Source organism: Canis lupus, chromosome 31 (assembly GCF_048164855.1).
Source record: "Canis lupus baileyi chromosome 31, mCanLup2.hap1, whole genome shotgun sequence".
Classification (NCBI taxonomy): Eukaryota; Metazoa; Chordata; class Mammalia; order Carnivora; family Canidae; genus Canis; species Canis lupus.
The window spans coordinates 38,797,228-38,824,577 of NC_132868.1; the positions used below are offsets into that span (position 1 = coordinate 38,797,228).

The 27,350-nt window shown below is 37.2% G+C and overlaps 1 protein-coding gene across 11 annotated transcripts in view; it reads right to left on the bottom strand.

Moving 5' to 3' along the window:
* SPATA16 (spermatogenesis associated 16) overlaps positions 1–27,350 on the bottom strand; it is a 236,083-nt gene that overhangs the window by 188,417 nt on the left and 20,316 nt on the right. For all 11 annotated transcript variants that reach the window (XM_072808102.1, XM_072808101.1, XM_072808100.1 and 8 more), the window contains exon 2: positions 22,719–23,355. In XM_072808102.1, the coding sequence (XP_072664203.1) occupies positions 22,719–23,336 (618 nt within the window). In that variant the 5' untranslated portion in view covers positions 23,337–23,355. The remainder of the gene's footprint in view (positions 1–22,718; positions 23,356–27,350) is intronic.

Genomic DNA, 27,350 nt, shown 5'->3' on the forward strand with positions numbered 1-27,350 from the left:
TTTTAATTTAAAATGTCCTTTAAATAAAATATTATTGTTAAGAAGCACTAGTTTTTTCTTTTTTCTTTTCTTTTCAAAATGTCTTTTCTTGGCTGAACATGAAATAAAAAATCAGGCACCAACCTCTATGCCATGCATTGTTTTTGTTTGTTTTTTTAAAGATTTTATTTATTTATTCATGAGACAGAGAGAGAGAGAGAGAGAGAGAGAGGCAGAGACACAGGCAGAGGGAGAAGCAGGCTCCATGCAGGGAGCCTGACGTGGGACTCGATCCCGGGTCTCCAGGATCACACCCTGGGCCAAAGGCGACACTAAACCGCTGACCCACCCAGGCTGCCCTGTGTTGTCATAACATCTCATTCCTCCTTCACTGGAATGCATACTGCATTTTTTTCATTGCTTTTTCATTTATGAGCTAGACTCCTTATGAAGGAAAAGAACATGACTGCTTTGGTTATATCCTTAGGCACAGAACAGGCACACAACAAAAATGTATTGAACGACACTGCATTAGGGAATAAAAATTTCTACAAGATTAACATGTATATGATGATATTTAAGTATTACAATCCTATCCCCCATGCAAACACCTCAACATAAAAAACATACAAAAGTTTTACACCTTGAGACAAAAACAGAGCCATTGCTTTTGCATATAGCATGTTCCTAAAATTATATTTCTATTCCCAAATCAACGACCTCAAAGATACTGATAGTCCTCATACAGATTCTTACATAACAAACTTCTTTAAAAGTTCAGTATTAATAAAAGGATTTTCTCTTATCATGATCGGTATTATTTGAAATTAGTAAATGTGAGCTAGTTAAATAAACATTTCTCTTTTCACCTTGGCTCCTAGAAAGCACAAGCTACCACTTTGTATATGTGCGGGCCAGGAGCACCAACCATAATTTACTCTATTTCTTCTTTCCTATCCTACTCCCCTGGCCAGTTCCCTGTCTGATTCTCTTTTTGACTTAGGTTCTTTGTTCTTATTTTAACTGTATTCCTTTGTATAGTAAACCAACACAAGTACTTTCTGGGGAAAAAAAAAAAAAAGTTAAAGTACTAACTGGCTCAATCACTGAGGTATGCAGGGCCCAGTGTAGGAGTTTTCACGATTCCTAGGCCTCTCCTACACTCTTCTCCTCTAGGCCTTGTCTGATTTTCTCACAGTAAGAATAACATCCAAGGTCATCTTCTCACTGTGTAGTTTACCTGGCAACTATTTAAATAAATGAAACATGAATGTTTAAAGCCAAATCCCCTCTAGGACATGTACTCCCTACGCAATGTTTCAAAAAGAGAAGTAATTTTGAGTTAAAGGGCAATTTTAAGTATATAGTCGTGAACATTCAGTAAATGACCATAAAGGACAGACATATATTTCCCAGCAGGTGCATGCTAAAATGTATAAGGATAGTTTTCCATATGAAACGATACTAGAAATATTAGAATTAAGTCTAGTCAAAAGATATTTTAAAGGAATTTGAATGAGTCTACATCTTTATCTCCAGTTACTCATAAAGCATATATATAAGAGGAATGTGAGCTCTTCTATTAGATCATAGATTAATACTAACAGTATGAGGTTTTATGAGTGTTTTTCTCTTTTGATATCAAGCCCCAGTTTCTGTAAGGTGGGGGGTTGGAAAGAGAAATAAGAAAGGAATGAACTTCTTCCAAGAGTGTGTGGTGGACAGTCTACAGGAATAAGTCAAAGGCCCTCCACAGTAGCCCCAGAACAGTTCCATGTTATCACCCTAAATAAACTGACCTGGTGTGAAGACACAGGTTGTAGGTATGTGTTCAAATTAGCATGCACCTTTTTTATGATTGTTCAGTGATTTGGCTATGTTGATTATTAAATATTTTGAATATCACTCATGGTTTGATATAATTTTATCTGAAAAAAAGACTCCATTGCTAAGCAGGCAGTATTGTGTAGTGGTTATAGTTACTATGTGTTTGGAATCACATAGACCTAAGTTCAAGCTGTAACTCTGCTGCTAACTGGACGGATGATCTTAAGCAAGTTATTTGACTTCCCATAGACCTGGTTTCCTTACCTGCAAGTTGGGGCTAATGATTGTTCTACTTCTTTGGGGAAATGTAAGAATTGACGGAGGTCTAATAAGTCATCTGCTGGCACACGCTAACCGCTTGATAAATGCTGACTTAAACACACAAACAACAAAACAAGTCAGAGTTAAAACCATACTTCTAAGTATTTAAATCGAAGCAATTTGCAATTTGAGGACAATAAAGAAATTGTCCTTTTTTTTTCTGGGTACGAAAGTGAAGATGTATTTCTTTTCTTTTTTTTTTTTTTACATCTTAGAGTTGAAGAATGAATAAAAGAATTTAAAAATCTACTATATATCTATAATCTATAAATTTCAGATTTTTTAAAAAACAGCATTACAGGAGGCAAGTTGGTACTCAGTTCAGCATTGGTTTTCTCATGTCATGGAGGGAAAATAGCCTTTTCTATCAAATCACTGCCACCAGTCAGAGAATTCCAAGTTGGGTATCATGGTTGACTTGGCCATTATTGGCAGTCTTTCTATTTCTTGTTCTAGAGAAAATTTGTAGTAGGAGGAATCAAATTATTTTCCTATTTGAAATCAATGGTTTGTACCAGACACTAATTAAAATATAACAGTTTCAACAAAATTTAACAAGAAGAAAGTCACCCAGAATTAATATACTGTGCTACTATTTATTACCTGTAAAACACATTATTAGATAAATATTCCCGATGAGTTCTACCTTTAGCTAGCTATTAACCTCTTCCATATTTATTTTTCCTCTAAGGATTTTCTAGGAGAGGTGACTACATTGACTTGGTTCATTAGAAACATCAAAATCTAAAATGTTACAATTTTGAGTAACAATTCCTCAATTGCCAAAGATTTTACAATCTCCAAATATAAGAGAAATAATGCCTTTATACAAGAACCTTACTACTAATAAAGAGCTTTCTGCTTTTAATAGACTAGGAATATTTTTTCCTAGATGTTATTGCTTAACTACTATCTCATTTCTGGAAAATATGAGCATGCACTTTGTTTTAGAGACATTTACCTCACACTGTAAGCAATGGCCACTCAGGTCAGCATTGGCATTACTAAAGGATGGTAATTGGCTCCTAATGCAAGTTTATAACCCAACACAAATTAAAGGGAAATCATTTTCTTCTACTCTGCAAAGAATTATCAGAATTATATAAGGGAAAACTTATTTGCATAAAGGAACTTTTCAAATTTGTCTTGAATTTAAAACACTGCACTTTTAAGACAAATACCAACAACCCGGGTACATAAACACAGAAGTGGAAATACACAGAAAGCAAATGCAAATGACTCTTAAACATAGGAAAAGATTCTCGACTCTCATCACATGAGAAATGCAAATTTGTCTTACACTCTGATTTTTTTTAATCTATGATTTTGGAAAAGATAAAATCTGGTAACACACCAGTTTGGTCAAAAAAAAAAAAAAGAAAATAGGTCTCATACACAGCTGATAGGTGTCTGATTTGGCAATATTTACTAAAGTTTCAAATGTGCAAATTCTTGGATTCTAATTCAAGGAATATATCCCACAGATATGCCTGCATTAATGTAAAATGACATGTGTTAACTACAGCACTGTTTCTAAGAGCAAAACACTCTATTTAATTGTAACACTATTTCTAAGAAGAAAGCACTGGAAACAACCCATATGTTCATCAATGGTGAATATATGTCTTCAATCTATGCCATGATAAAGAGGAGGAAACCTGTATACACTGATAAAGAACAGGTCTCTAAGGGTTAGTAAAAGTCAAGTCCAGAAAGAATATTATGGGCTACCACATTTCTTATATTTATTAACTTAAATGATAAATAATGGTTGCCCATGTAGGTGGCAATTAGGGGAGGGAGGATAAGAGTGGAAAGGAGACTTTTCACTGCATACTATTTTCTAACTCTTTAATTTTCATCTGTATAAATATATTACCTACCTACCCCCCAAAACAGTGAGAAACTTAAAATACATAAAACAAATGCACCCAGTGGTCCCGCACACCTCTCACTTGTGATAGTCATGCTGTGTGTGGGCGAGCTGATGCCTGACCTGAGGATTCCACCCACCGTGCATGTTTCTGTCGCCAGGATGCACTTCAGTGGAGGTCAAAAGCTTGTCCTAACCACCTACACTTCTCTCTAGCATCAGCTAAGCCTTTTGGCATTTGTTTTCATTTTTCCATATTCTTCCTTTGACAGTCTAAATTAACAAGTGGCAGCGGCAGACCTGTGGGATGCCTTAGATGGGCATTCCCACGTGTAAGCTCATGTTCTCTGGATGGCCCCTCTGAGAACTCTGCCTGAATCCATCACTTAGCAATCGGGACCTGCGTTAGAATGCACCCTTCGTGTTCGTGCCACTAAAGTGGAGAGAAGTATATAATAACTCAATTCTAAAGTATCTGTGAGGACAACTCTCTGCTGGAGCCAGAAATGCTGAGCACGGCCCTTAGTGCCCGTGATGGCTTCCTGTACTCGAAGATGACATATGTCCCTGGCGTTAGAGAGCATAATATTTTACTTACTTCTTTTGCTTAAGTGGATACTTGATTGCTGCTCCCATAACCCACACAAATGATAGGACATTCTGTTCATTCCTGACTTGAGAGTAGTATCCGGGCTGAGCCACCCTTTAAACTATGTTGGGTATCTTTTTCCAGTCCCTTGCTGAGTGAAGTTTTAAAGTTATAAAAAGATTAAAATAAAAACAAAAGAACCAACTGGTGTGAAGTTACCAGCTTTCAACATTCACACCCTGTGAAGGCATTGGAAAGTGTGAATATTGATTGTTGCATTAATTTTTATTTTTCACCACTCTGCTTAGTATCTAAAGATATTTATTTGTTGTGCTTAAAACTTTACATGCCAACAAATAATGCTCACCCTATCTCATACCGGTGCTCTAGGAAACATCCCAAATAGAGGATAATAAAAGCACAGAGCACGCGCACACACATACACACACGGTATGTTAATAAAGTCACTGAGAATTCTTGTTTATCAATGTTTTAAATTAATTTTTTAAACACTCAAGGTAAATTAGGGTGACTCTTTCATTAAAAAGACGTGCTCACCACTATATGTATTAATATGCTTCCTTCTAAGTAGTCGTACATGATTATTCAGTAATACTTCAAATATCAAAAACAAGAGAAAAATCCAATAAATATAAATGAGCACGCCAAAATATACAAATAACCCTGCTGACTAACCTTAAAGGTGTATTATAAAAGCAATTTATCATTGCAGCAGTTTACATAATTCTAATAACTGTTACCGCTTTTTGATTAGTGCTGTATTATATCCATAAGAAAAAAGGACACAGGAGACGTATGAGTAACAAAAAGAAGAAAATTTTCTTACACTTTCCTTCTCCTTCAGACTTAGGCTTGCTGAGCTTTCCAAGACTGAGCACAAATGGATTATGCACTGACCTTTGCCTGGGTTAGATCACTGACCAGGAGAACGGAAGGGAGGGATAATTAATACTTGCTGCCCTAAGTGTGGTTCAACCTTTTTTGAATGAGGCACTCCCAAAGGCTCCTACTGCGACCCCCATTCTCTGGCTCTCCCCCTTCCACCCCCCCACTGTGAAATCATCCTCCCCTTGCTGCTCATTCTCATGTACAGGGTCCCTCCTGCTGTAAACAGATCACATGGTACCCTTAATCAAGAGGTTGAATATTCTTGCAAATTCTTCCATTTAAGCCAGGCTCCCTGAGGAGCCCAGCCACCCTCCCCCCCCACCCCAGCCTCTGTCACATAGACAGTTTTTGTCCTTCCTGTCCCCTTAGCTCAGTATCCCAGGATACCATGTCATCTAGCTATTTCTAGCCCTCTCCAATTCTGTTAGCCACCAACTCCGGATTATTTCCCCACATTTACTAAGGTAGTCACCTGGATCATGATTCCTTTTTGCTCGTTGTCCTGATGTCACCCTAAGTGACATCCAGCTGTAGACAACATCTAATATGCTGGTCTTTCACTTATTTTTTAACTCCTCAACTCCTCAGTTCTTCTAATTTAGCAGCACAATCCCATAGAATTTAACTTCTCAAATCTTATACTCCAGTCCTACTCCTTGACCAAACCTCCTAGCCTCTCAGCTAGTTCACTGTCGGAGCCTCATGTCTGAGTCAAAACTTTTGGACTCCCAGAAGCACATTACAGAAAACCATAGAACCTTGCTGTTCATTATCATCATAGATTCATGATCCCTCTTCCCTGGAGAGGCCCCAAATCCTCTTCCTTAATCCTATATAGCCCTTTTCTAATTTGTCTCTGCTGTCTATCCAATCTTTGGTTTCAAGTCTCATATCCCTCAACTGCTTTCAACTCAATTAAAAAATCTGAGTTAAAAAAAAAAAATCTGAGTTAAGAATTATTTCAACCTACCCTCCACCCATTACATATCTTCCTTCCTGTCTTAGTGAAATAGGTTTGCTCAAGTTCCACCTGTCTCCACTCCCCTATCCGTTCATAGGTTCTTGGGAATCTCACACCTTCAATCATCTTTTATTACCATTATTCTCTCTCTCTCTTTCTATGGGCTTTTCCAATATAATCATATCCAGTGTTCATTTTCTTTCTTTTCTTTCTTTCTTTTCTTTCGGTGGGGAGCAGCAGAGGGAAAGAGAATCTTAAGCAGACTGTGCTCAGTGAGAGCCTGATTCAAGGCTCCATTTCATGATCCTGAGATTATGACCTGAGCAAAACCAAGAGTTGAAGCTTGAGCCACCCAGGCACCACTTCCAGTGTTCATATTCTTAAAGTGAAAATCAGCCCATCAGTCTATATTCCCTTTGAACTATTGTCCCATTTCTCCTCTTCCTTCCAAGGTGAAGGTTTTGGTATTTTGGACACTGTGTTCATTTCCCCTTTCAATCTTACTTCTGTTTTGTTGAGAAATAAGCCAAGCTTCTTTTTTAAGCACAGCTTTCAATTGATTATATAATGGAATCAGGTGTCAGTTTGAGATAATGGTTTATTCTTTTAACAGAGGTAATTGTGATTATAACATATACTCCATCATATAATGAGCCCAAAGACTAATTTTTCCAGTGTGTGAAATTTTAAGTTACAAATTATGCATGCTAAATTTTAGTCCGCATTCTAAATAGGAGATATATAAATATAGTTAATCTAACTTTTGGGGTCCAAACTATTTCCCCAGGCTTGCTAAACTGAGTGTGCATAGTCCCATTCCAAGTAACCAAGGTTTCCATGTTGAGTTACAGTGATAACCATTGAAAGTGTTCTCTCCATAGACCCTGACAGCCAAACAGATTATTTTTCTTTCACTCTTAATGCTACCTCTAGAAACTTTGTAACTATTTTCTCAAAGCCTCCAGTCCATGAGGAGTTATTCTTAGAATTCCCTCTTAATTAATTTTGTCTCATTTCTTAATTTGATATTGCTGCTCACATTCTCCAGGATTTTCTTATCCCTCTGTTTCTGAACATACAACCCTGAGATCAAGAGTCCTGTGGTCTACTGACTGAGCCAGCCAGGTGCCCCCATTGCTCTTTCCTGTTACACATCAGGTATGGATGAGTCCACACTCTATCTACTTTTGGCTTCCTACATGCCTCTATCCAACAAATGTGCTGTTCCGCCAATTGCCTTCACACAAAATACGTCTAAAATTTTATTCAACCATTTATGTGTGCTCATATTTCTGAGCTGGTGGCACTTGGATCCTTAGAAAATGCTTCTTTGTTTCTCACTTGCCACTAATGTGTAAAAATTTTCTTTCCTTCCTTTCTCCCTTTATGTTGGTCTCTCTCTCTCTTCTTTTTTTTTAAGATTTTATTTATTCATCAGAGACACAGGCAGAGGGAGAAGTAGGCTTCATGAAGGGACTCCGATGTGGGACTCGATCCTGGGACCCCAGGATCACAACCTGGATCAAAGGTGGCGCTAAACCGCTGAGCCACCCAGGCTGCCCACTCTCTCCTCTTTGTACTAGCTATTGCTCATCTGATTCTGCTCTTTACTTTTCTCACTTAGGTAATCACAGGTTTAGCCTCCAAATAGCCTCTATTTCCCCCCCCCCTCTCAAATCTGCCTCTAAATCAGTGACTTTCAATTATTTTTGACCAAGTTCCATGGTAAGGAGTGTATGCTACATCACAACCAGGACATCTTCCCCACCCCCAACACACACAGCAGAGAGCCCAGACAATTGATTTATTTCTCACTCTTCTTCCTGTGTTTTTATTTATAGGTATAGATAGATCTAGATATAGAACAGAAACCGAAATTTCACAATGTAAGACTTCCCTTCCAATATTCTGTGAACTCTAATATATCCAATTGTACTGTATTTCTATTCTATCCTATCCTATTCTATTATTTCTATTTCTATTAAGCATAAATGCTGGTCACAACTCATTAAATTGATTTCGCAATCCAGTAATAGATTATAACCCAGAGACTGAATACTAGTTTTGCCCTCCGTATTCATTAGATTGATATAGCAAGAATAAAAATCTGACTCTATCATTCTCCATATTAATCCTTTTGGAAGGCCTCCTGTTGCCTCCTGGATAATGTGCAATACCTTGAAAAGCCATGCATGGCCCCCTGGCAAGCTGTCAGCTCTTCCTGTTTCGTATTTCCTCATTCTGCACTTTCTACCCTGGCAGCACTCAACTCCTTCTTACTTACCTTGGAGTTTTCTTTTTCTGGTCCTCTCATATCCTCATCCCCCTGCTGCTTTCCTCTAAAAGCAATACTTGAGTCACGGCAAGGAAAATGTCTACTGTAAGAAGTAGTGAGAAAGTGATCACCTAACAATTTGTGGTTGATTTCTTGCTATAAATTTCCCCCATAAAATCAATAATTACATATTCATAGATTGGTATCATCATCACATCATCATCATCATCATTGACTAAAACAAGTACTCCGGAAATTATTTATTTCCGTAAAGAAAAGACACTTTGGCGGTGGCATTCAGGTATGTGTGAATCCACTGTTCTAGGTATTCATAATGATTCATACAAAACAAGGAAACCACACTGAGACAGTACAATGAAAATCTATTTTCTTTTCATATTACCCCCTGCCTAACTATATCCTATTGTCTGATAGGAACAGGATCATCTCCCAGGTAGAAACAGAAGAAACAGAGCCTTCTCTATTTTCTTGAATGTCAAATGAGGCAACAGAAGAGTTAAATAACTAGATGTTGCAATAAAAAATTTCCCCTGCCATTCTTCTAGATAATCTGAATCAAAAGAGTAACCGTAACCACGAACTAACTCTGCGTTACATTTCTGTGAACAAATTCAAGTGGATCTCATCTACTCAGCAGCACCTGCAGAATCTGTCTGAACATCACATTGTAGAGTGTATGAAAGGCATGGAGAAAAAAGAGGATTGCTGTTTTTAACTTTATTTGGCTTTGGAAGTCTTGCAATAAATTTGGAAAGTCGGACAGTGGGGGAAATTTGGGCAACATTACCTAATATTTGGATAAGAATCATCTTTGTGTGTGTGTGTAAACCTCAACATGGAGTCATCCAATTGAAATACAATTTAGTTGTATAAAACTTTAATAATTGAGTTGGTCAGGTTTTAATTTACAACAAGGTAAACAAAGTGAACTACATTTATAAACTACACTAACATTTATTGCCATTGGGTGGAATCCGTAAGAAACACCTGTGAACTATGGAAATGATCCTGTTCATGGAAAGATCTCCCTCAGTTTTCCATGGATTAATAATTTGCTTCGGGGACGTCTGGGTGGCTCAGCAGTTGAGCATCTGCCTTCGGCTCAGGGCACAATTCCGGGATCCTGGGATTACTGGGCTCCCTGCGTGGAGCCTGCTTCTCTCTCTACCTGTGTCTCTGCCTCTCTCTCTCCGTGTCTCTCATGAATAAATAAAAAATCTTAAAAAATAATAATTTGCTTTGTATGAGGTCATCACTAGTGTAATAAATTTAATATTTCAGAGACACATACTAACCACTGACTGGAGTTTAGTATCATGTATTTCTTGGTGTTAATAGGAAAGTATTCAATAAGTGAATTTGCTCTTTAAGTAAATAGGATTAAGGTTATGTAAGTGTGAATTTCCAAGGAATACATTTTCATGACAATGATCTTTAAATGTTTCTGATGCCTTTTAACAGCTTTAAATGTTTAGATACTACTTCTCTTAATTCCTTTTAAAAAAACATATATGGATTCATATCTATTGTAGGTGATTTTAAAGGGGAAAAGAGTGATGAGCATTTTCTATGTCTGCAGTTCTCAGCTGTTACCTGCTCAATTCCTGGGAATTTAAAAATACCAATGCCCCAGGGATGCTCATTGTCTGAACCCTACAACTGTATCAGACTCTTTGAGGGTGGGTTTAGGCATCTCTCTCTCTCTCTCTCTCTATATATATATATATATAAAATTTATATATGTATAAATATATATTTATATATATTTATCTATCATCTATCTCTATGTATAATTTAATAGCTTCCCTAGCTGGTTGTAATTATGTCAAGAATCTATGAGGTTCATAATATTTTTATATGCAATGTGATTCTTCTTTCCTTTGTAAAGTGATACAAATTATAGTATCTTCTTTATTGAAAATACTCCTATTCACCCCTCCCCCACACTCCACCACTAGGGAAAAACTCTGTTCTCCCTGAGATAGTAAATGTCTTGCAGCTCTCACTTGCCTCCTTTCCCACTGTTCTTTTGACTCTCCCCACATGCCTCCCCACAAGCTCTCCATGTTACAGGTGCTGTGTACAAATCAGACTTGATGCTCCTTCCCTTACTGTGTCAACGGCTGTGCTCTTATGCAGGAAAGGGAAGCGGGTTCAGGAGTCAGATGACTCAGGTGTGCAGGGGAGCCAGGGCCAACTGGACCAAAAGCCTCCATAGTAACAGGAGCCCATCAAATAGAGGAATGGCCTTGATATGTTTCCCATTTCCTCTATCTTTTTAATAATATTCAGCCTGAAAAATATTGTGTTCCTTTAAGCAATTATCAACTCTCCTTTGTGTAGCTTGAGTCTTTTAATCTTTTCAATTCCCTGGGATGGGAACGATGAACACTAATTAAATTACACTGAAATTTGTAGGAAGTCCTTCTAAATGTCCACTTAAAAGACACATCTCAGGAAAACAAAATCTTTTAAATATAAACAATAACATACTAAATTAAAATTTAAAAAATGCATAACCTGAAAATGCAAATTAAGTCTTAGAAGGCAGGCCATGGGCCCTATTCTTTGTCTCTAATCTCTGGTTCCCTGAGAGCAGAAACTAACTTTTACTTATATTTGTATCCCTTGCACTTTAGGACTGTGACAGGCTGAAACAGCTAGTAAATGTTAGTGGTATTAACATACCTCTTTTTCTTATAATGGTAAATCCTGCTTTTCTAGAGGGTCATCTTATTTAACTAATGGTTAATTATAGAGATGTATCTAATTTTATTATTTTATTTTTGAGGTAAAGAAAGGCATTTGTTTTCCTGCTATGTAAATTCGCTAGCATATAAGAATACCTTTTATGATTAAATACTTGTTAGTTATGGTGTCCCTGAGTAGAACAAAGATGGCAACAATCAAGAACTGACATGTTTAATCCTGAACATGAAGTTCAACACTCAGTTTATACCTGACAACTAAGAAAAAAATGAGGGATGCCTGGGTGGCTCAGCGGTTGAACATCTGCTTTTGGCTCAGGGCGTGATCCCGGATTCCCAGGATTGAGTCCTGCATCGGGCTCCTTGCATGGAGCCTGCTTCTCCTCCCTCTCCCTGTGTCTCTGCCCCTCTTTTTGTGTCTCTCAAGAATAACTTAAGAGAAAAAAATCCTAAAAAAAAAAAAAAAAAAAAAGAGAAAATGAGGTATTTCTAGTGTAACAATTTGTGCATTTAAGTGAAAGCTTACTTTTTTTTTTTTTTTTTTTTTTTTTGCAGGAAGCAGTTAATAGTTCAAAATAGTGTTTGAAAAAAAAAAAACCCAACAAAATAGTGTTTGATTTAGATCACTGGTTCTGAAAGGGGGAACAGAGTAGAAAACATGCATTATCTTGGCCCCTTGCTTTGAGTGAATTTTAAGTATTGTTAAAAGAAGACTAGAAATTTTTAATGGTAAAGGGGAAAGAGGATATGGATTAAAACAATAATGAGACAGAATGTTTTGGGGGTACTAAGGCTTTTGGTTACATACACACAGTTCAAGGAAATGAGGTACTTGAGAAGTACAGTGGCAACGCAACTTTAGAGTTCATCACGTTTCCCAGCAAGCAATTCTATGGGAAAGCACATTGTGGTTGGGTGTTAGTTTTCATCATGCCTGCTTAACAGTGTTCTAAGGACTTGAAGGGTGTTTGTTGCTCAGAGTTACACAGCAGAAACAGCATCAAACACAGATAATCTGACTCCAGATTCAGTGTTGTGTCACAGCTCTGGACCCACACGGCCACCCAGGGGTATGTGAACTAGATATATGAATGGAGGACTCGCTGGAAGGACAGTGCCAGGCATTTGTGAACATGGTACAGCATAAACCCTTGCTACTGAAAGAGGTCCCAGGAGTTTGAGCTTATTTGAAATAAGGTATCTGGTGCCCGTCGCCAATGTAATGCACAGGGATCTGCATTTTTAGTAATATTCCTATACAATTTTTACCCACTCTAAGGTGCAAAGCAAGAGTGTAAAGAATTCCAGATATGAAATCAGGGTACCTGAATTCAGTCTCAGCCCTGCCACAAACTAGCTGTATGTAGCTCTGTATGTTTAAGAGTATCAGTTTCTTTATCTGCAAAATGGAGTTGATGATACCCATCTTCAAGGGTTATTGTGACGCTCATCTGAATAAGAGGGCCTGGATCCCAGCAAGAGTTTAAGAAATGCATACTGAATCCATATGCAAATCCACAGATGTTTAAAAAGACTGCACAGGCACTCAAAGAATTTGGTGAACTCTCAATTTCTTGATTATATTGCACTAAGAACTATCTGTGTTAGAATCGATTTAAATTAAGCTTTCTGGGATGTCCACATTTTCATGCCCTAGAGATTTGCTACAGAATTATTCTCAGCAGAGCAATTATAGGTGAGGCTGCCCTATAATGAGATATCCTTGCTACTTCATTAAATAAACCCCTTTGGATGGGCTCCAAAATGGACCTGCCTCATACCAAATTCCATTACATTGGAAGTAATCACATAAGAAGGCCCTGGTGCAGGTTCAATCAACTGGATACCTACCATTTACCATAAAGGGAATGTGTTCTAGAACAATGATTCCCAAAAGCATGTTCTCAGACCAACACTTTACTGATCCAAGGGGAAACAACAAAAAAATAAAGACAATTTAACTTTTCATAAAATTAACATATAACCTATTTAAAAAATATCCTTCATTCTGAGAGTGTGCCCTCTTTTTTTTTTAAGATCTTATTTATTTGAGAGACAGAGAGCGAGAGTGGGAGGGAGAGGGAGAGGGAGAGAGAGACAAGCAGACTCCCTGCGGAGCGGGGGTGGGGGTAGGGGTTGGTCCCAGGACCTTGGCATCATAACATGAGCTGAAGTCAGATGCTCAACCAACCGAGCCACCCAGGTGCCCCCTGGGAGTGTGCCCTTTCTATTTTCTATCCCTTTGGCATTGAACTGCTCCATATTTTTATAAAATAATGATGATGATAATAGATTATAATTTTTGTAATGTTCTTATACAATACAAATACAATGTAAATCCTCTCTTCCTCCACTAACTTTTTGTTTTAGTTTACAGGTCCTTGAAATTCAAAAATTTTAAATCATTGTTATAGGAAAAAAAAAAAAACTGCTTAAAGGAAATTCTTTCTTTTGAAATTAGTGAAGGCGTAGAGCATTTTAAGTTAAGAACCAGACCGTGAAGTTTAACTGAAGGGCAAATCGGTTAATTTTGACATATCAGAGTACAACACTCCTTAAACTACAGTGCACACAAAGATCACCTGGCATCTTGATTCTATAGGTCTGGCACAACCCAAAATTGGGTATTTCCAACAAACTCATACTTAGAGTAGCAAAGGCGTAGTGGTTAACTGGGGAACTAGACCATCCTTGGCTCAGCTTCTGGTTCTATCATTTCTAACTGTCGTCCCTTGAGAAGTTACTCAACCCATTGGTCACTTAGTTTTTTCACTAGTAACAAAAGAATAATAGTCCCATCCGTTAAAGAGATAGCAGGCCCCAAATAGAATCAGTTGTGCTAAGCCCCATGTCAGCAGATCCACTTAATACCTACCCTAATTGCAGTTTCAACCTTCTAGGAATGTAACCTTTGACCAGTCAACAAGAATTTAGCTGGGCAGCACGATTTAGATAATCCACCTGAAGAACCCTTTCTATTCTCTAGGGGCGACCTTGACAAAAACAATGCATTCTTTATTAACATTTTCCTTTTCCTGCCCCTTTTCTGCCTTTTGCCCTTCCGAGCTCCTTTCTATTGCTAGATAGGATGCTGCCAGTTTTGTGAACTGTTGAATAAAGCCAATTAGATCTTGAAATTTATTCAGTTGAATTTTTGTTTTTTAACAGATTTGATGGCAGCAGTGAGATTCAAGTCTTCGACAGCTTCAGGGACAATGAGAAACACAGGCAGGATACCCGTGAACACTCTAGGTCCAATGTCTTTCTTGCCATTTCTGAGGGCTGTGGGTTAGTTGTTAGTTCTGAGCTCTGCTCACTTTGTGTGGAGCTCCAGACCTAGCTGGCTTTTCAGTCTGCAATTCCCAGGTCTTTGAGTAAAAAAAAAACCCAGACTTTAGTTCAGTCTCCAGATTCCATGTTGGAAACTGCTGATGGTAGTTCCCTGTTTGTTTGGAATCCTTGCCCAGATTCCACACTTGGAACTGCTGGAGGCAGCTGCAGTCCTCCATTTGTTTGGAATCAGTCTGCAGCCCTCAGTCTTTGGGTTCTGTTGGCTCAATCCTCTCCCTGGTCCCAGGTTCAAAGGTGGGAACTGCTGGTGGTACGTGCACAACCTTCTCTTGGTCAGTCTGCAGGAATATCTACACCCCAGCCCCTGATTCTATCTCAAGATCCACGAGGGAACTGTTAGTCGCAGTTTGCAGTTCCCCATTCAGGTGGAATCCCTAGTCCATAGTCCCCATTTGTTGAAGTTTGCTGGTTTAATCCTTTCCCCAGTCCCCAGTTTGTTGGTTACTGCCAGTATGTTAATGTATGACATGAGGTAAAAGCTAATTGCTAATGGGAATCTTAGAAAACAAAAAAGCCACAAAAATTGGTGGGTAAGAGTCAAACACTGATAGGCTGTTAGAGTGCTCATCATGTAACCCAAAGACTCCCATGTAAGGATAAGCTGGTTATCCAGAATGGGTGAGATTGACACTAGGATCATCTGCCAACTTCAATGAGGTACACTGTAAAACATCATCACGCAGTTCTTAACCCAGCAGCACATCCCTTTCAGGTACTAATCTGGCCCTGAGAGACCCAAAGGCTAAACTATGAATGAATGAATGAATGAATGAATGAATGAATGATAAAAACGGGATCCTTAAAAACCAAAGAGTTAAGCATGCCACCTTTTGGCATGCAGCTCATTTTACATCTAAGAACTATGGACACAGAAGCGACAGATATCTACAAAAATGGCAAAATCTTACTAACAACAACCTGGAATTACAATGGCCATTATGGTCTTATTTAGATAAGATTGTTTATTTAAGAAATACACTTAAAAGCTAGGCCTCCCAAATCAAACAGAATAGGATACCTATCTTAGTTGGTATATAGAAGCTTCCAAAAGGCTTCAAAACTCTAAAATAACTTTAAAGTTTTGTTGCAAAAGACTGATGAAAAATTAAAGACACGAAGGATATCTAAAATAACATTTATGCCTCTCCCATTATACCCTCCTAAAGATCCATCATTAAAACACTGGTTCAGAAACTGTTGTCTCAGGTGTAATCATCTGGGACACTGGAAAACAGATTGTCCTCAAAGGCGCTATGCAAATTCTTTAATACCAGCTCAAATGCTCCCATATCTATACCTTCAAAGGAAGGCCCCCATATGGGCCCCTCCTCAAATTGATGGGACTCACTCATCTTCTGGTAAACTGCTACATTATTGCCTTACACAGCTAAAGGAAACTAAAATTAAATTTAATGGAAAACCTTGCCAAATTCTAGTAAATATCAGAGCTACACTCTCCATTTTAAACCCCAGTCAGAATCTGCAGATGGGATCCTGAAAAAACTGGCAGAAGCCAGCTAAGGGTGAGAATTCTTACTAGATTCAGCTTTCCCAGCTCTCTGTAGTACTGGGTAGAAAGAGGAAATTAAAATATCTTTTGCACCCTCTTTGGGGACACCTCTTAAATCTAAGGGGTTGTTTGGTACTGTCAGAAATATTTACTATTTGTCTTGGCTAACAACTACAAAGTAGCTCTGTGGTCAAAAATTGGCCCAATTGCAAAGCCTGATAAGAATTTATTTTTAGGCTTCCTCCCTTACGCCAAAATGAAACTCTATACCCAGAGAGAAAGAAAAAAAAAAAAAAACTTCTGAGGCCTTTGAAAAAAGAATTTACTAAAAAAGATAATGTAGTTAAATTGGTGGATCAACCCTTGGTGTCCCTGGAGGCTGTAGGCCGATTCTTTGAGGAATTGAGAACAGCTGTCCTTATCTTACGTATCTTTGCAACATTAAAAATGCAGCTGTAGGGGCAGCTCAAGGTTCACCTACTCTTTTCAACCAATCCTAAAATGTCCTCCCCCCCCCCCATTTATCTCAAAAGACATGTAAATATTGGCCTTAGGAAACCAAAGTCCTTCTTAGAGGAACTTATATTCCTTCCCTGTGCCTTTGAGATGGAAACTTTTATCTAGGCCATCTCTTTAAAGTAAAAACTTCAGGGAGGTAATAATTCTTACTGAAGGAAAAAGATTGTGGGGGACAGAGGGAAAGTTCATTCCTTCCTTCCTCCTGCCTCCCCCCCCCCCTTTTTTTAAATACAAACTGCTCTATAGCTTCCAGTTTACTGGTCAAGGTCAAGTGCAAATCTTAAGTGTCTTTCCAAATATTAGTAGAAAAAGCTTTAGCAATCTGAGTAAACTTTTTTTTTTAAGATTTTATTTTTTTTAATTTAATTTTTTTTAAAATTTTTATTTATTTATGATAGTCACAGAGAGAGAGAGAGAGGCAGAGACACAGGCAGATGGAGAAGCAGGCTCCATGCACCGGGAGCCCGACGTGGGATTCGATCCAGGGTCTCCAGGATCGCGCCCTGGGCCAAAGACAGGCGCCAAACCGCTGCGCCACCCAGGGATCCCCAATCTGAGTAAACTTAATTTATTCCAACTGTTCTTTTATAACTAATGAATTTTACATTACTGTGCCTGTTTTATGGTTAAAACTTTTGAATGAAACTATAAGGTCTCTGTGTCTGTGTGTTTATGGGTATTGTAGGTGTGATATTTTTCTACTGCTTGATAGATATTGCCAAAATTAATTTATAAAAGAGCTCAATTTAGCTGGTTTAAAGGCAAGCGCTTGTAAGGGCCGGGTATTCTAAAACTCTCAGAAATATAGAAATTAATCCAAATGATTTTTAAGTTCACATGATCTAGGATTAATCTTTAGTAAATAAAAGCTAATTTAAGGCAAATTAAAGTTATTAGAGTTATAATCTCTAGTGCATAAAAGCTAGTTTAAGGCATTTCCTTATTGTTATCAGCATTAAACATAAAATTTTTATTCTACCTGGGTTTACTAATTAAGTTCTTACTATCTCTACTAAAATTTGTTGGCCTGAAAATACTCTGGATGACTGACTTTGTTTAATGTTTTATGAAATTTTTGTGGGTAATCTAAACATAATTGTCAAGAACAAGTAAATTAAAATACATGTAGGTAGTGATGTGGGAAACAAAGGCTGAAGAAAAAGTATTAAATTCTCTTACTACCTACAGCCCGTTGACAAGTCTGTGAAACAGGCTGAGTGACCTTCCTCTAGGGACTCAACCGCCTTGATGTTGATACTTTGCTAAGGGCAAAAGGCAGTCTTAGCTCAACCCAGAGGACCCTGTAAGTCTACTTTGACATATAAAAATTCCTTTGGAAACTTCCTTTATCTCTATCACCCACCCCCAAGATATATGTTGGCAATCATCCGCCAAGTAGATGACCCACCAATATACATCTGAAGGGTCTCATGACTGAGTTTTTACTAAACAATAATAAATGACCTCTCGTAACAATAGCTAGCCCCCTCAGGATCCTGGAAACCTTGTTTCCAAAATACCTGGGAGGCTTACACTATTCCTAACCCCCTCCAATTTGAAAGTATATAATGAGCCAGTACAGCTCTTTCTGCCCGTGGGTCCTGTCCCTGTGCTTTAATAAAACCATCTTTTTTGCACCAAAGACGTCTCAAGAATTCTTTCTTGGCCGTCAGCTTCAAACCCTAATGTCTTTCCTGTATCAGGAAGGGTAAAAAGTTGTTAGGTGAACTTTTCAAATAGTTGTTATAGTAACCTGAAACCTGAAAATTTGGCTTAGTTCAATGAAGAGTTAAGTTAAATTCATTAAATATCCAGCTCATTTCCAAATAAGGTAGAAACATGAATTAATTACTGAACATAGGTTTATCCTCTTTTGGTTTCCTTTTTACAAAGGAACTAAAGATATTTGGATCTATCGGTAAACATATTTTATGCCACATTGGAGAAATTGTACTCTAAGGAAGCATATGTCTCTAGGAGTCATAAAATGTAAATTTGCCAATCTAAAGAATGCTGGTGCAACAGTTCACAATTGCTTACTTAGTTTTTACTAAAATTAAGGTTTTAAAATTCTAATATATAAATAAAACTACTAGAAGTAATAAAGGAAATATCTCTGTATGCAGGGAAAGTAGGATGTGTGTTTTCAGTAAAAGAAGGTATGAGGAATGGAGATGAATTTTTTTTAAAGAAAAAGTAATTTTATTCTAGAGAGAGGTAGAAAAGAGGAAAAAATAGGAAAAAAATCTGAATCTAAAGAAGTTTTAGAAAGATTTTGCAAAAGGAACCTTGAGAAAGGAATTTTATGTGTGATCAAGCTGGATAAAATTAAATAAATTTATTTTAAGTTTTTTTAAAATAAGCTTTCAGATGATTGATGTACTTATGCTTAAGAAAAACTAGAACTTCATATTTTTTCATCTGCCAGAATGACAAAATTTTCTTGGACTATTGGTCTGCTCCTGATGTTGTGAAAGGTTCTCTTCCTTTACCTTTTAAGTAATCTGCCTATAAAGCAAAGATTTATGTTCTATCAAAATGATTTCCTGTGTTCTTTATCATCAGGTCTTTGATTATAGAAAAAAATAATAATTGTCCTTTAAAGATTAAGACTCTAGGCATACAAATGTGATTTAATATAAATGTGTTTTTATCTTCAGCTTGTATCTTTTGCCCTATTGGTATATCTTCTGATGTGAATACAAACTCAAGAGCAAATAATGACTGATTTTAATAAAATTTAATAAATTTTAACAAAGTTTAACACAGATGGATAAGTAGGTCACGGGACTAAGCACTAATCTCACCTACAGAACTGGTTTAACTTTATGTAGTAAAAGTAAAGCATAAAAAATAAATTATTTCATCAAGTCCATCTAAATAAATGCCTCCTATGTTCGAAATCCTAAAATATTAAAATTGACTGCTTTGGGGAGCTAAACTGTTTTCTTCCGAATCACTGCTTATCATTTTATCTCAATCATTCTAAAATATTACCATAAATTTATCTATGTAGTAACCATGTTATGAAAACAAAAGGAGCTAATAATTTGTCAAGAGTACAAGGAAACTACCATATAAATAGAATATTCCTAGTGGGGTTATTAAAAACATTGAAAAGTATCATGTCAATTAATCTTCAGAGCCTCTCCTCAATTTTTATTGTTTCTTTTCAATCACAACCAGTGTTCTGTGTCCTCCTATAGCCAGCTTGCTACCGCCCATTTAGCAAGCATTCCATATGCCTTGCGCTGCCTCCCAAGTAATAAGCACTCTATGGGAAAGTTGTTAGTTATCCTTCAATATCCATTCTCTTCTTAGGAATACAACCTCTGGATGTTAGGGCTAGCCAAAATAAAGACCACAGTTTTCAGCCTCCCTTGTAGGTTTGTATGGTCACATGACTAAATTTGGGTCAATGGAAAAGAAATGGAAATAGTGTGTGCAACCTCTGTGAATTGTGCTCATGGGGACAGAGCATGCCTCTCTCCTTCCTTTCCCAACTTCTGGCTGGCTAGAACGTAGATATGACGACACCAACTGGAGCTGACATTTTGGATCATGAGCTTGAGGAACAAAGTAGAATGTGGAGCTCATATCATACCAGCATTTGACTACCTACATTTATATGAAAGAAAAATAAACTCTCTTGCTTTAGACACTGTTATTTTGGGGTTTTCTGTCACTTGCAGCCAAACCTAATCCTAGCTTACATACACTCGAATATTTGTTGCTGCATCTGTCTTCCAGGTGTGATCCTTATCATTATGTCCTGGTCTCTGTTATCCATTCTACCCTGCTTGGAGCCATGTTAAAACATAAGGAAAAGGGAGAGATGCATTAAATAATACCCATAAACAGTCTGTATTGAAGAAGTTAAATTTAGGAGAAGAAAGGATTAAAGAGGTTAAAAATCTTTTCTATTCCCAGCAGCTCTAGTTTATTAAGAGACATTCTAGGTAAAATTTCAAAGTTAACTCCCAAGATAATTAGACAAAAGCTAGACCAGATGTCTAAGCTAAGTTTTGGTCTCAAAATAATTACCTTTGTTAATTACCAGTAATTAGTGTCAGCATCCAGCACTTTCCTAAAAACTCTTGTTGGGGGGTGGGGGGGAGCGCAGAGAGGTGGGGAAAGACGGTGAGAAAGAAAGAGAGTGAGAGATAGAGAGAGAGCACATAAGAGAGAATCTGAACAAAAGCATTTTCTAGTACAGTTATATCTTGGGGTCATTAAAGCCTGATTCAAATTTTATCATTTTGAACACTGGGTTTTATGAAAAACCAGGTATTTTCTTCCAGTTAATGCAGATATTTTTTGCTTCTACCTAGACTTAATTTGAAGTTTATATCCTTTCTTATTTTATACTTTTCTTTTTTCATTTCCAAAATGATTCTTCTTCTTCATCTTTACCATTATATCTTTAAACCCTGGTCCCCCACCCTAAAAATATATTCGGTGGAAAATGGCCCTGAAAAGATCTCAGGGTTCTTCTTGAAGCCTTCCTTAGCATCCTTTCCTCAGCCAGAGGCTTCTGGTCTTAAGCTCAAAGGACAGCATAGGAATCTCAGTGGTTTGTGGATAACTTAATTTTCTGGCACTTTTTACATAGTTCACAAATTTACATAATGCATTACTCTTCCCTTCTTTGTGTAGACGACCCTTTGTGAGGACAGAAATATTTACAGATGCATCTATTTGTGCACTACCTCATCACTTCATACCTCTTTGGGCCTCCTTTTCTGTTTAGAGTTTCTTTTTAAATATTTAGGGACACCATTGTCTGCTATTATCCATTAATAATTAATTGTGGATGTAGTCATTTTAACCTGCAAGTAATAGTGGAAATAACACTTTACTCTTTAAATCTCCAGCACAAACATCTCACACTTGACTCCTGCTCATGCCTTCTATCTCATGTGGATTCACTGTCCCTTTACACTATTTCCACTTAACTGTTTACTGGTCTGCCTCCCTCACCAGACTCTTGGGGGGAAAGGCCCATGTTTTAACTCATGTTTTTATATCTCCAGGGGCCACCAAGCACATACAGAATGCATTGAAAAAAAAATTTTTTGTAATTAATGAAAATATGCAGTCACCAATACAGACAGGTCAATATGACTTTTAGTAACCCACTCTGGTCTTTTTATAGGTTTCAGGAGTCATAAGAGGGAACAGTTTTTCCCACTACCTATTTTGTGTTTTAGTGGTGATTCCCAAATAAATTTTAGTCCGCAGGCTACTTCTTTATGCCATAAACAATACTGACGAATTTACCTGCTTGCAGAGAGAAAAGTAATTATTCATAAAGCTCACTAGAATGGGAAGGAAAGCAAAGTTTGATGATAAAGTAAAATGGTGCTACTTTGTTTTTAATAAATATCAGGCATAAATTATCAGCCTTTGCTAACAGTAAAGATGGGTGCATGTAATCATGAAGACTACATATCAAAGTGGGAAAATTCATTTACTCATTAACTGCCTATTTCTAGAGAGAGAATCTATATTCTAACCACCACCACTGTACTAAAACTTTATGGCTTTTATAGGTATACACCTAAATTACAAAACCAACTGCATTTTTATATGTTACCATTTACTGCAGGGTTGGTTAGCAGAGAAAAAGCAGGACGTATGTTTTTGGGGAGATTTCTCTATGTCAAATACACACAGGCATATAATTTGTAGACATATCTTATTTGCTTTATATCTTATTTGCTTTTATATTTACTGGGAATCGTATAATCCTGATATCATTCAATATTTTCACTCCATGATCAGTGTTTATTACAGTATGATCAGAGCTACTCAGTATCATCCTACTTGCCATTTCACTGCTTGTCACCAACCTGTACATTCTTTAATCCCATACCTCCAATGCTGTTCTGAACTGTCCTGCTGCCACAGCGTATTTCTTTTGTCTGTAGCAAGAGCTGGCATCCTTTAAGGCTACCTGAAGCCATTTGTCAATCTGAGGTGGGAAGTTGAAATTAGGTACATGCAAAGGGTCTACTATTTCAGCAGCACGTTGGTTTGATGTAGGTCGAATGCCAGTGGACATGAAGGACTCTACAAACTCATACCTCACATCCTCTTCATCAACGTAGACCAACTTCGCCTCTACATCCATGATGTTTTTTAAGGGGATGTGAGGCAAAGGCATACTGATCAACATGCTGTCAAGTTCAGTTATCTTTGCCTCTTTCTTTCCAGCTGGCTTTTCTTCATTTTCTGCCTTCCTTTTAAAGGCCACTTTCTCTGAATCATTGCTTTGTTTTTCTTTGATGCTCTTTGCCATTTTTATTCTTTCACTTGTGATTTCTACCTGTTTATCTCCACAACTTTTCTTAACCTCTTGTGACATTTCTAGGATGTTTGGTTGATTTGCTAAGGTAGACATTTTCTTGCTTGTATTTATCTTTGGAACAAGTTGATCAGGATAGATCCTATTCACTGTATTCTCCAAATTCTTATCACTTCCTGAATCCATTGATTCCCCCCTGAAACTCCTGTAAGGGTTAAGAGAATAAGGAAAATGATTAAAACAATATTTTGAAGTTCCAGTGGTTTAAGACTATAGTCAAATTCATTTATATTTGTTTTATTCATTATAGGTGTTTATTATCTTAAAGTAAAACTGTACGTACATTATCTGCTGACAGTTTTACTAGAGAAGTAGATGTTTCAATCTCAAAACTCACCAAGAATTTGTTGCAAACACATTTAGATGATGTCTTTAAAAATAATCATCTATAGCTGAACAACACTGAATGAACATTTTTATGGGGTGCCTAAACTCACTGAATAGGAAAACCTTATACATAGGCACTGGGAACAAAAAAAAATCCATCTCAATATTAATTTCCTTGGAAAGGCAGGTGGTCTAGAACTCATTATAAAATATACTGCTAACCTGCATAATAGACTCGGGAGTCTAAAGAAACCACAGCTGCTTCCTCTGAAAAGCTTCCAGAAATGTTGTAAGCACAATGTTTCCTCAATTTATTTCTTCTATTAGTAATGAAAATCTCAAGTTTAAGCAGCTTTAAAGATAACTATTATTCAGAACTAATTTGATAGCAGAACATGACCTTCTACCTCACATTAATGTGGAGCCACATATTCATCTTAAGTCTACCATCTTAGTATTTTTGTAGCAGTGATATCAATGCTGTACTTATATAAAGATGAGACATTTTCCTAAATCATCATTGTTCAAAAAATTTAATAATTAATGGTCTTTTGTATACTGTCTCTGATGCTAGTTAATTTCAAAATATAAAATACCCTGAGATTTAATGATTATGTAGTATGGGTGGTTCCTATTTTTTTTAAAGATTCCTTTACCTCTCAGTCTCTGTCATGGAAACAACTATGTAGGGTATATAGGAATAAGAACTGCATTTTCCAAAGTAACTGAGAGAGAAAGAGGTTAAGTTACTTATCCAGGTCATGCTGTTGGTCATTAGTTTTTCTAATCTCTGTATAATACAACCTGGAATGCTATTACCTCCCTACTCACTACTCTACTCTCTTCCTCTATTAGGATGCTGTTCTTTAGGATAGCTAATGGAACACAGAGAAGAGAAAACACAAGAAGGGCTGAGGATAACAATAGGACAACAGTGACATAAAAGCTAACTTTCTTGCTTCTTCTCATCTACCACAAGGACAGTACCTGACTGAAGATAGTCTTGAGTAGCTTCTCAAAACATGATTTTATTAAAATCGCTGATTATCTGTTTGTTTGTAAGAAAGAGAAATTTGGGCAGCCCAGGTGGCTCAGTGGTTTAGCTCTGCCTTCGGCCCAGGGTGTGATGGAGACCCGGGATCGAGTCCCACATCAGGCTCCCTGTATGGAGCCTGCTTCTCCCTCTGCCTGTGTGTGTCTCTCTCTCTCTCTGTGTCTCTCATGAATACATAAATAAAATCTTAAAAAAAAAAAAAAAGAGAAAGCAATTTGCCTATAGAAAACATTTAAAACACTCTAAACGCTGACCTGGTAATTCTTATATAAAGTGAAGAAGAAGCAAAATTGTATATATGGCTGTAGCCTTCAGGCACTTTTCTCCCTCTACCATTGAACATTTGTGTTATCAGAAAGGGCTTCATTCAAACATGGATATATAAAAAACCCTACTGTGATGGTCCACATTATCTCATAGGAAAGATCACGTTCCAATAATTCCAGTAATAGTGGTCTTGGATGTTAATTTGCAAAAGTTTGGTTTTTTTGTTTGTTTTTAAGATTATTTATTTATTCATGAGAGAGAGAAAGAGGCAGAGACACAGGCAGAGGGAGAAGCAGGCTCCCCACAAAGAGCCTGATGCAGGACTTGATCCCAGCACCCCATGATCATGACCTGAGCTGAAGGCAGATGCTCAACCAGTGAGCCACTCAGGTGCCCCAATTTGCAAAAGTTTAATATTAGAATATTTCCCCAATGACTTATACTGAGTTATGTGTCTCTGCAGGAAGATATCTAAAAAAATAAAATTTTTGCCAGTCTGTATTATGCTCAATATTGAAGAAGATTACCATGATTGGGCATCACAGGACCCATCAACATAGCATTACTTTTTGCAAGGCTGTTTTTTTTTTTTTTCTTCTCTTAGAATTATGGCTGGCGTCTAATACATTTCTTGGACCGCTAATGTGGCTAGTCAGAGTGGTGAGGGGAAAACGGTCTTGGCAATCACTCTATCTTACGTTTATTCTTATGCTACATAGGATTTGGGTTGAGTAAAAGCTTCAGTCCTTGACTTAGGATCTCTGGTGGATGGACACTAGGGATACACATTTATACCAGTATTTCTTTCAGTAGCAGAGATAAAGAAATGGAAGTAGCATAACTCCAATACCCCCCCATATGCATTAAATGGTTTTTTAAATATTGTATGAAATTTTGAGTAAAATTTATAAACCACGATGAGGCTAAATTCCAAATAAATATGGATTCTTACAAATACTATAGAAATTATACTTAGGTTCCCCTCTTGGTCTAATACTATCTCTGATGCAAAAGAGATGTGAGGCTGTTGAAACTCATTTAAAACTCAAAATATTCAATTTTAAGGATTCCTATTCATTCTTACAATAGACTGCAAAATATAAACAAGAATTGCTGGTGAGTGACTTACTCCAAAATTTTCATGGTATCTCCCAGGTATCTTACCTTATCGTCTTTTTTCTTTTTTTTGTTCTTTTCTTTTTTAAAATTTTTTATTTGAGAGAGAGCATGTGAATGGGGGGTGGGGCAGAAGTAGAGAGAGAATCTCAAGATGACTCCCCTCTGAGCAGGGAACCTGGGATCATGATCTGAGCCAAAGGCAGAGGCTTAACAGACTGAGCCACCCAAGTGCCCCTCCCAGGTAGCTTTTCTAAATTCTCCACTTTCAAGAACCAATTATTAAAATATATCAGAATATCTGTAGTTGGTTATAACTAGTAATATTTTTAGCATCTACAGCAGCATTACCTATCTCTTCTGCATTTATTGAAACATATGCATGTATAAAGTTATCTTTATGACCATTTCTTCTAGATGATAATTGCTTTCCCTCCCTTCTTCTCCTCCTGACCCACTGCTCTCTCTTTCTCTCTCTCTTCTATTTTTCCTTCAAATTCCCCACTCAAATCTTCCTTCCCACACCCTTCTTCATTGCAAGAAGGAAGGTTTTATTATTTTTAAGAAACAGCTATTTTCTGCATCAGTCTTTAACCACTTATAGAAATCATAATTTTGGTCTTCAGTGCAGATATGTATAAGAAACAATAATACAGGAGGAAAAAGTGTACGTGGTACACAGAGCACTCAGGAGTAAATCTGAGGGCAGATGTTTTGTTTTCAAACATCTGGAAGATCAATTATTCCAAATTTAGAGAAGAAATAATAATCCAAGCCCCCTCAAAAACCCAGAATAAATATCCTAATGTCTAAAAGTGGCCTAAATGTGCAGGCTGAACAAGTATGACTAAACTCAATCAATCAATGTTGGTTACAAATCAGGTGACTTCAGCTTCAGATTTAGAGCCTGTTCTTTATAAAAACTGTTGCATATCTATAAAAGGGTTACGCAACTGTTTACTTACAACTTTTTAAAAAAAAATTATAAAACTCCATTTAAGTAATCTGGAATTCAAGGCCTTTCACCACCTAACCCAGTGCGTATTTCCAGACTTATATAGCACTCCTATAAACTGCTCTGAAGTCAAGCTGAACTTCTTGTTACTTCCAAGAGATACTGGTTTCTAGTCTGTCTGCTAAGAATTCTCCATCTTACTGTTGCCACCTCATTCTACCTGTCCAAACGTAGCCAGAAGTTATCCATCTCTCCCCCCTCAGAATACCTACGGCATTTATACCACTTATTTTCTACATTGCAGTTATGGGTGAATGACTTATTTTTTCCAATAAGCTCCCTAAAAGCAGAAATATGCTTTACTTATCTTCACATCAGCTCAGTGCTTTGCATAGAATAGCCATTCAAGAGATGTTGATCA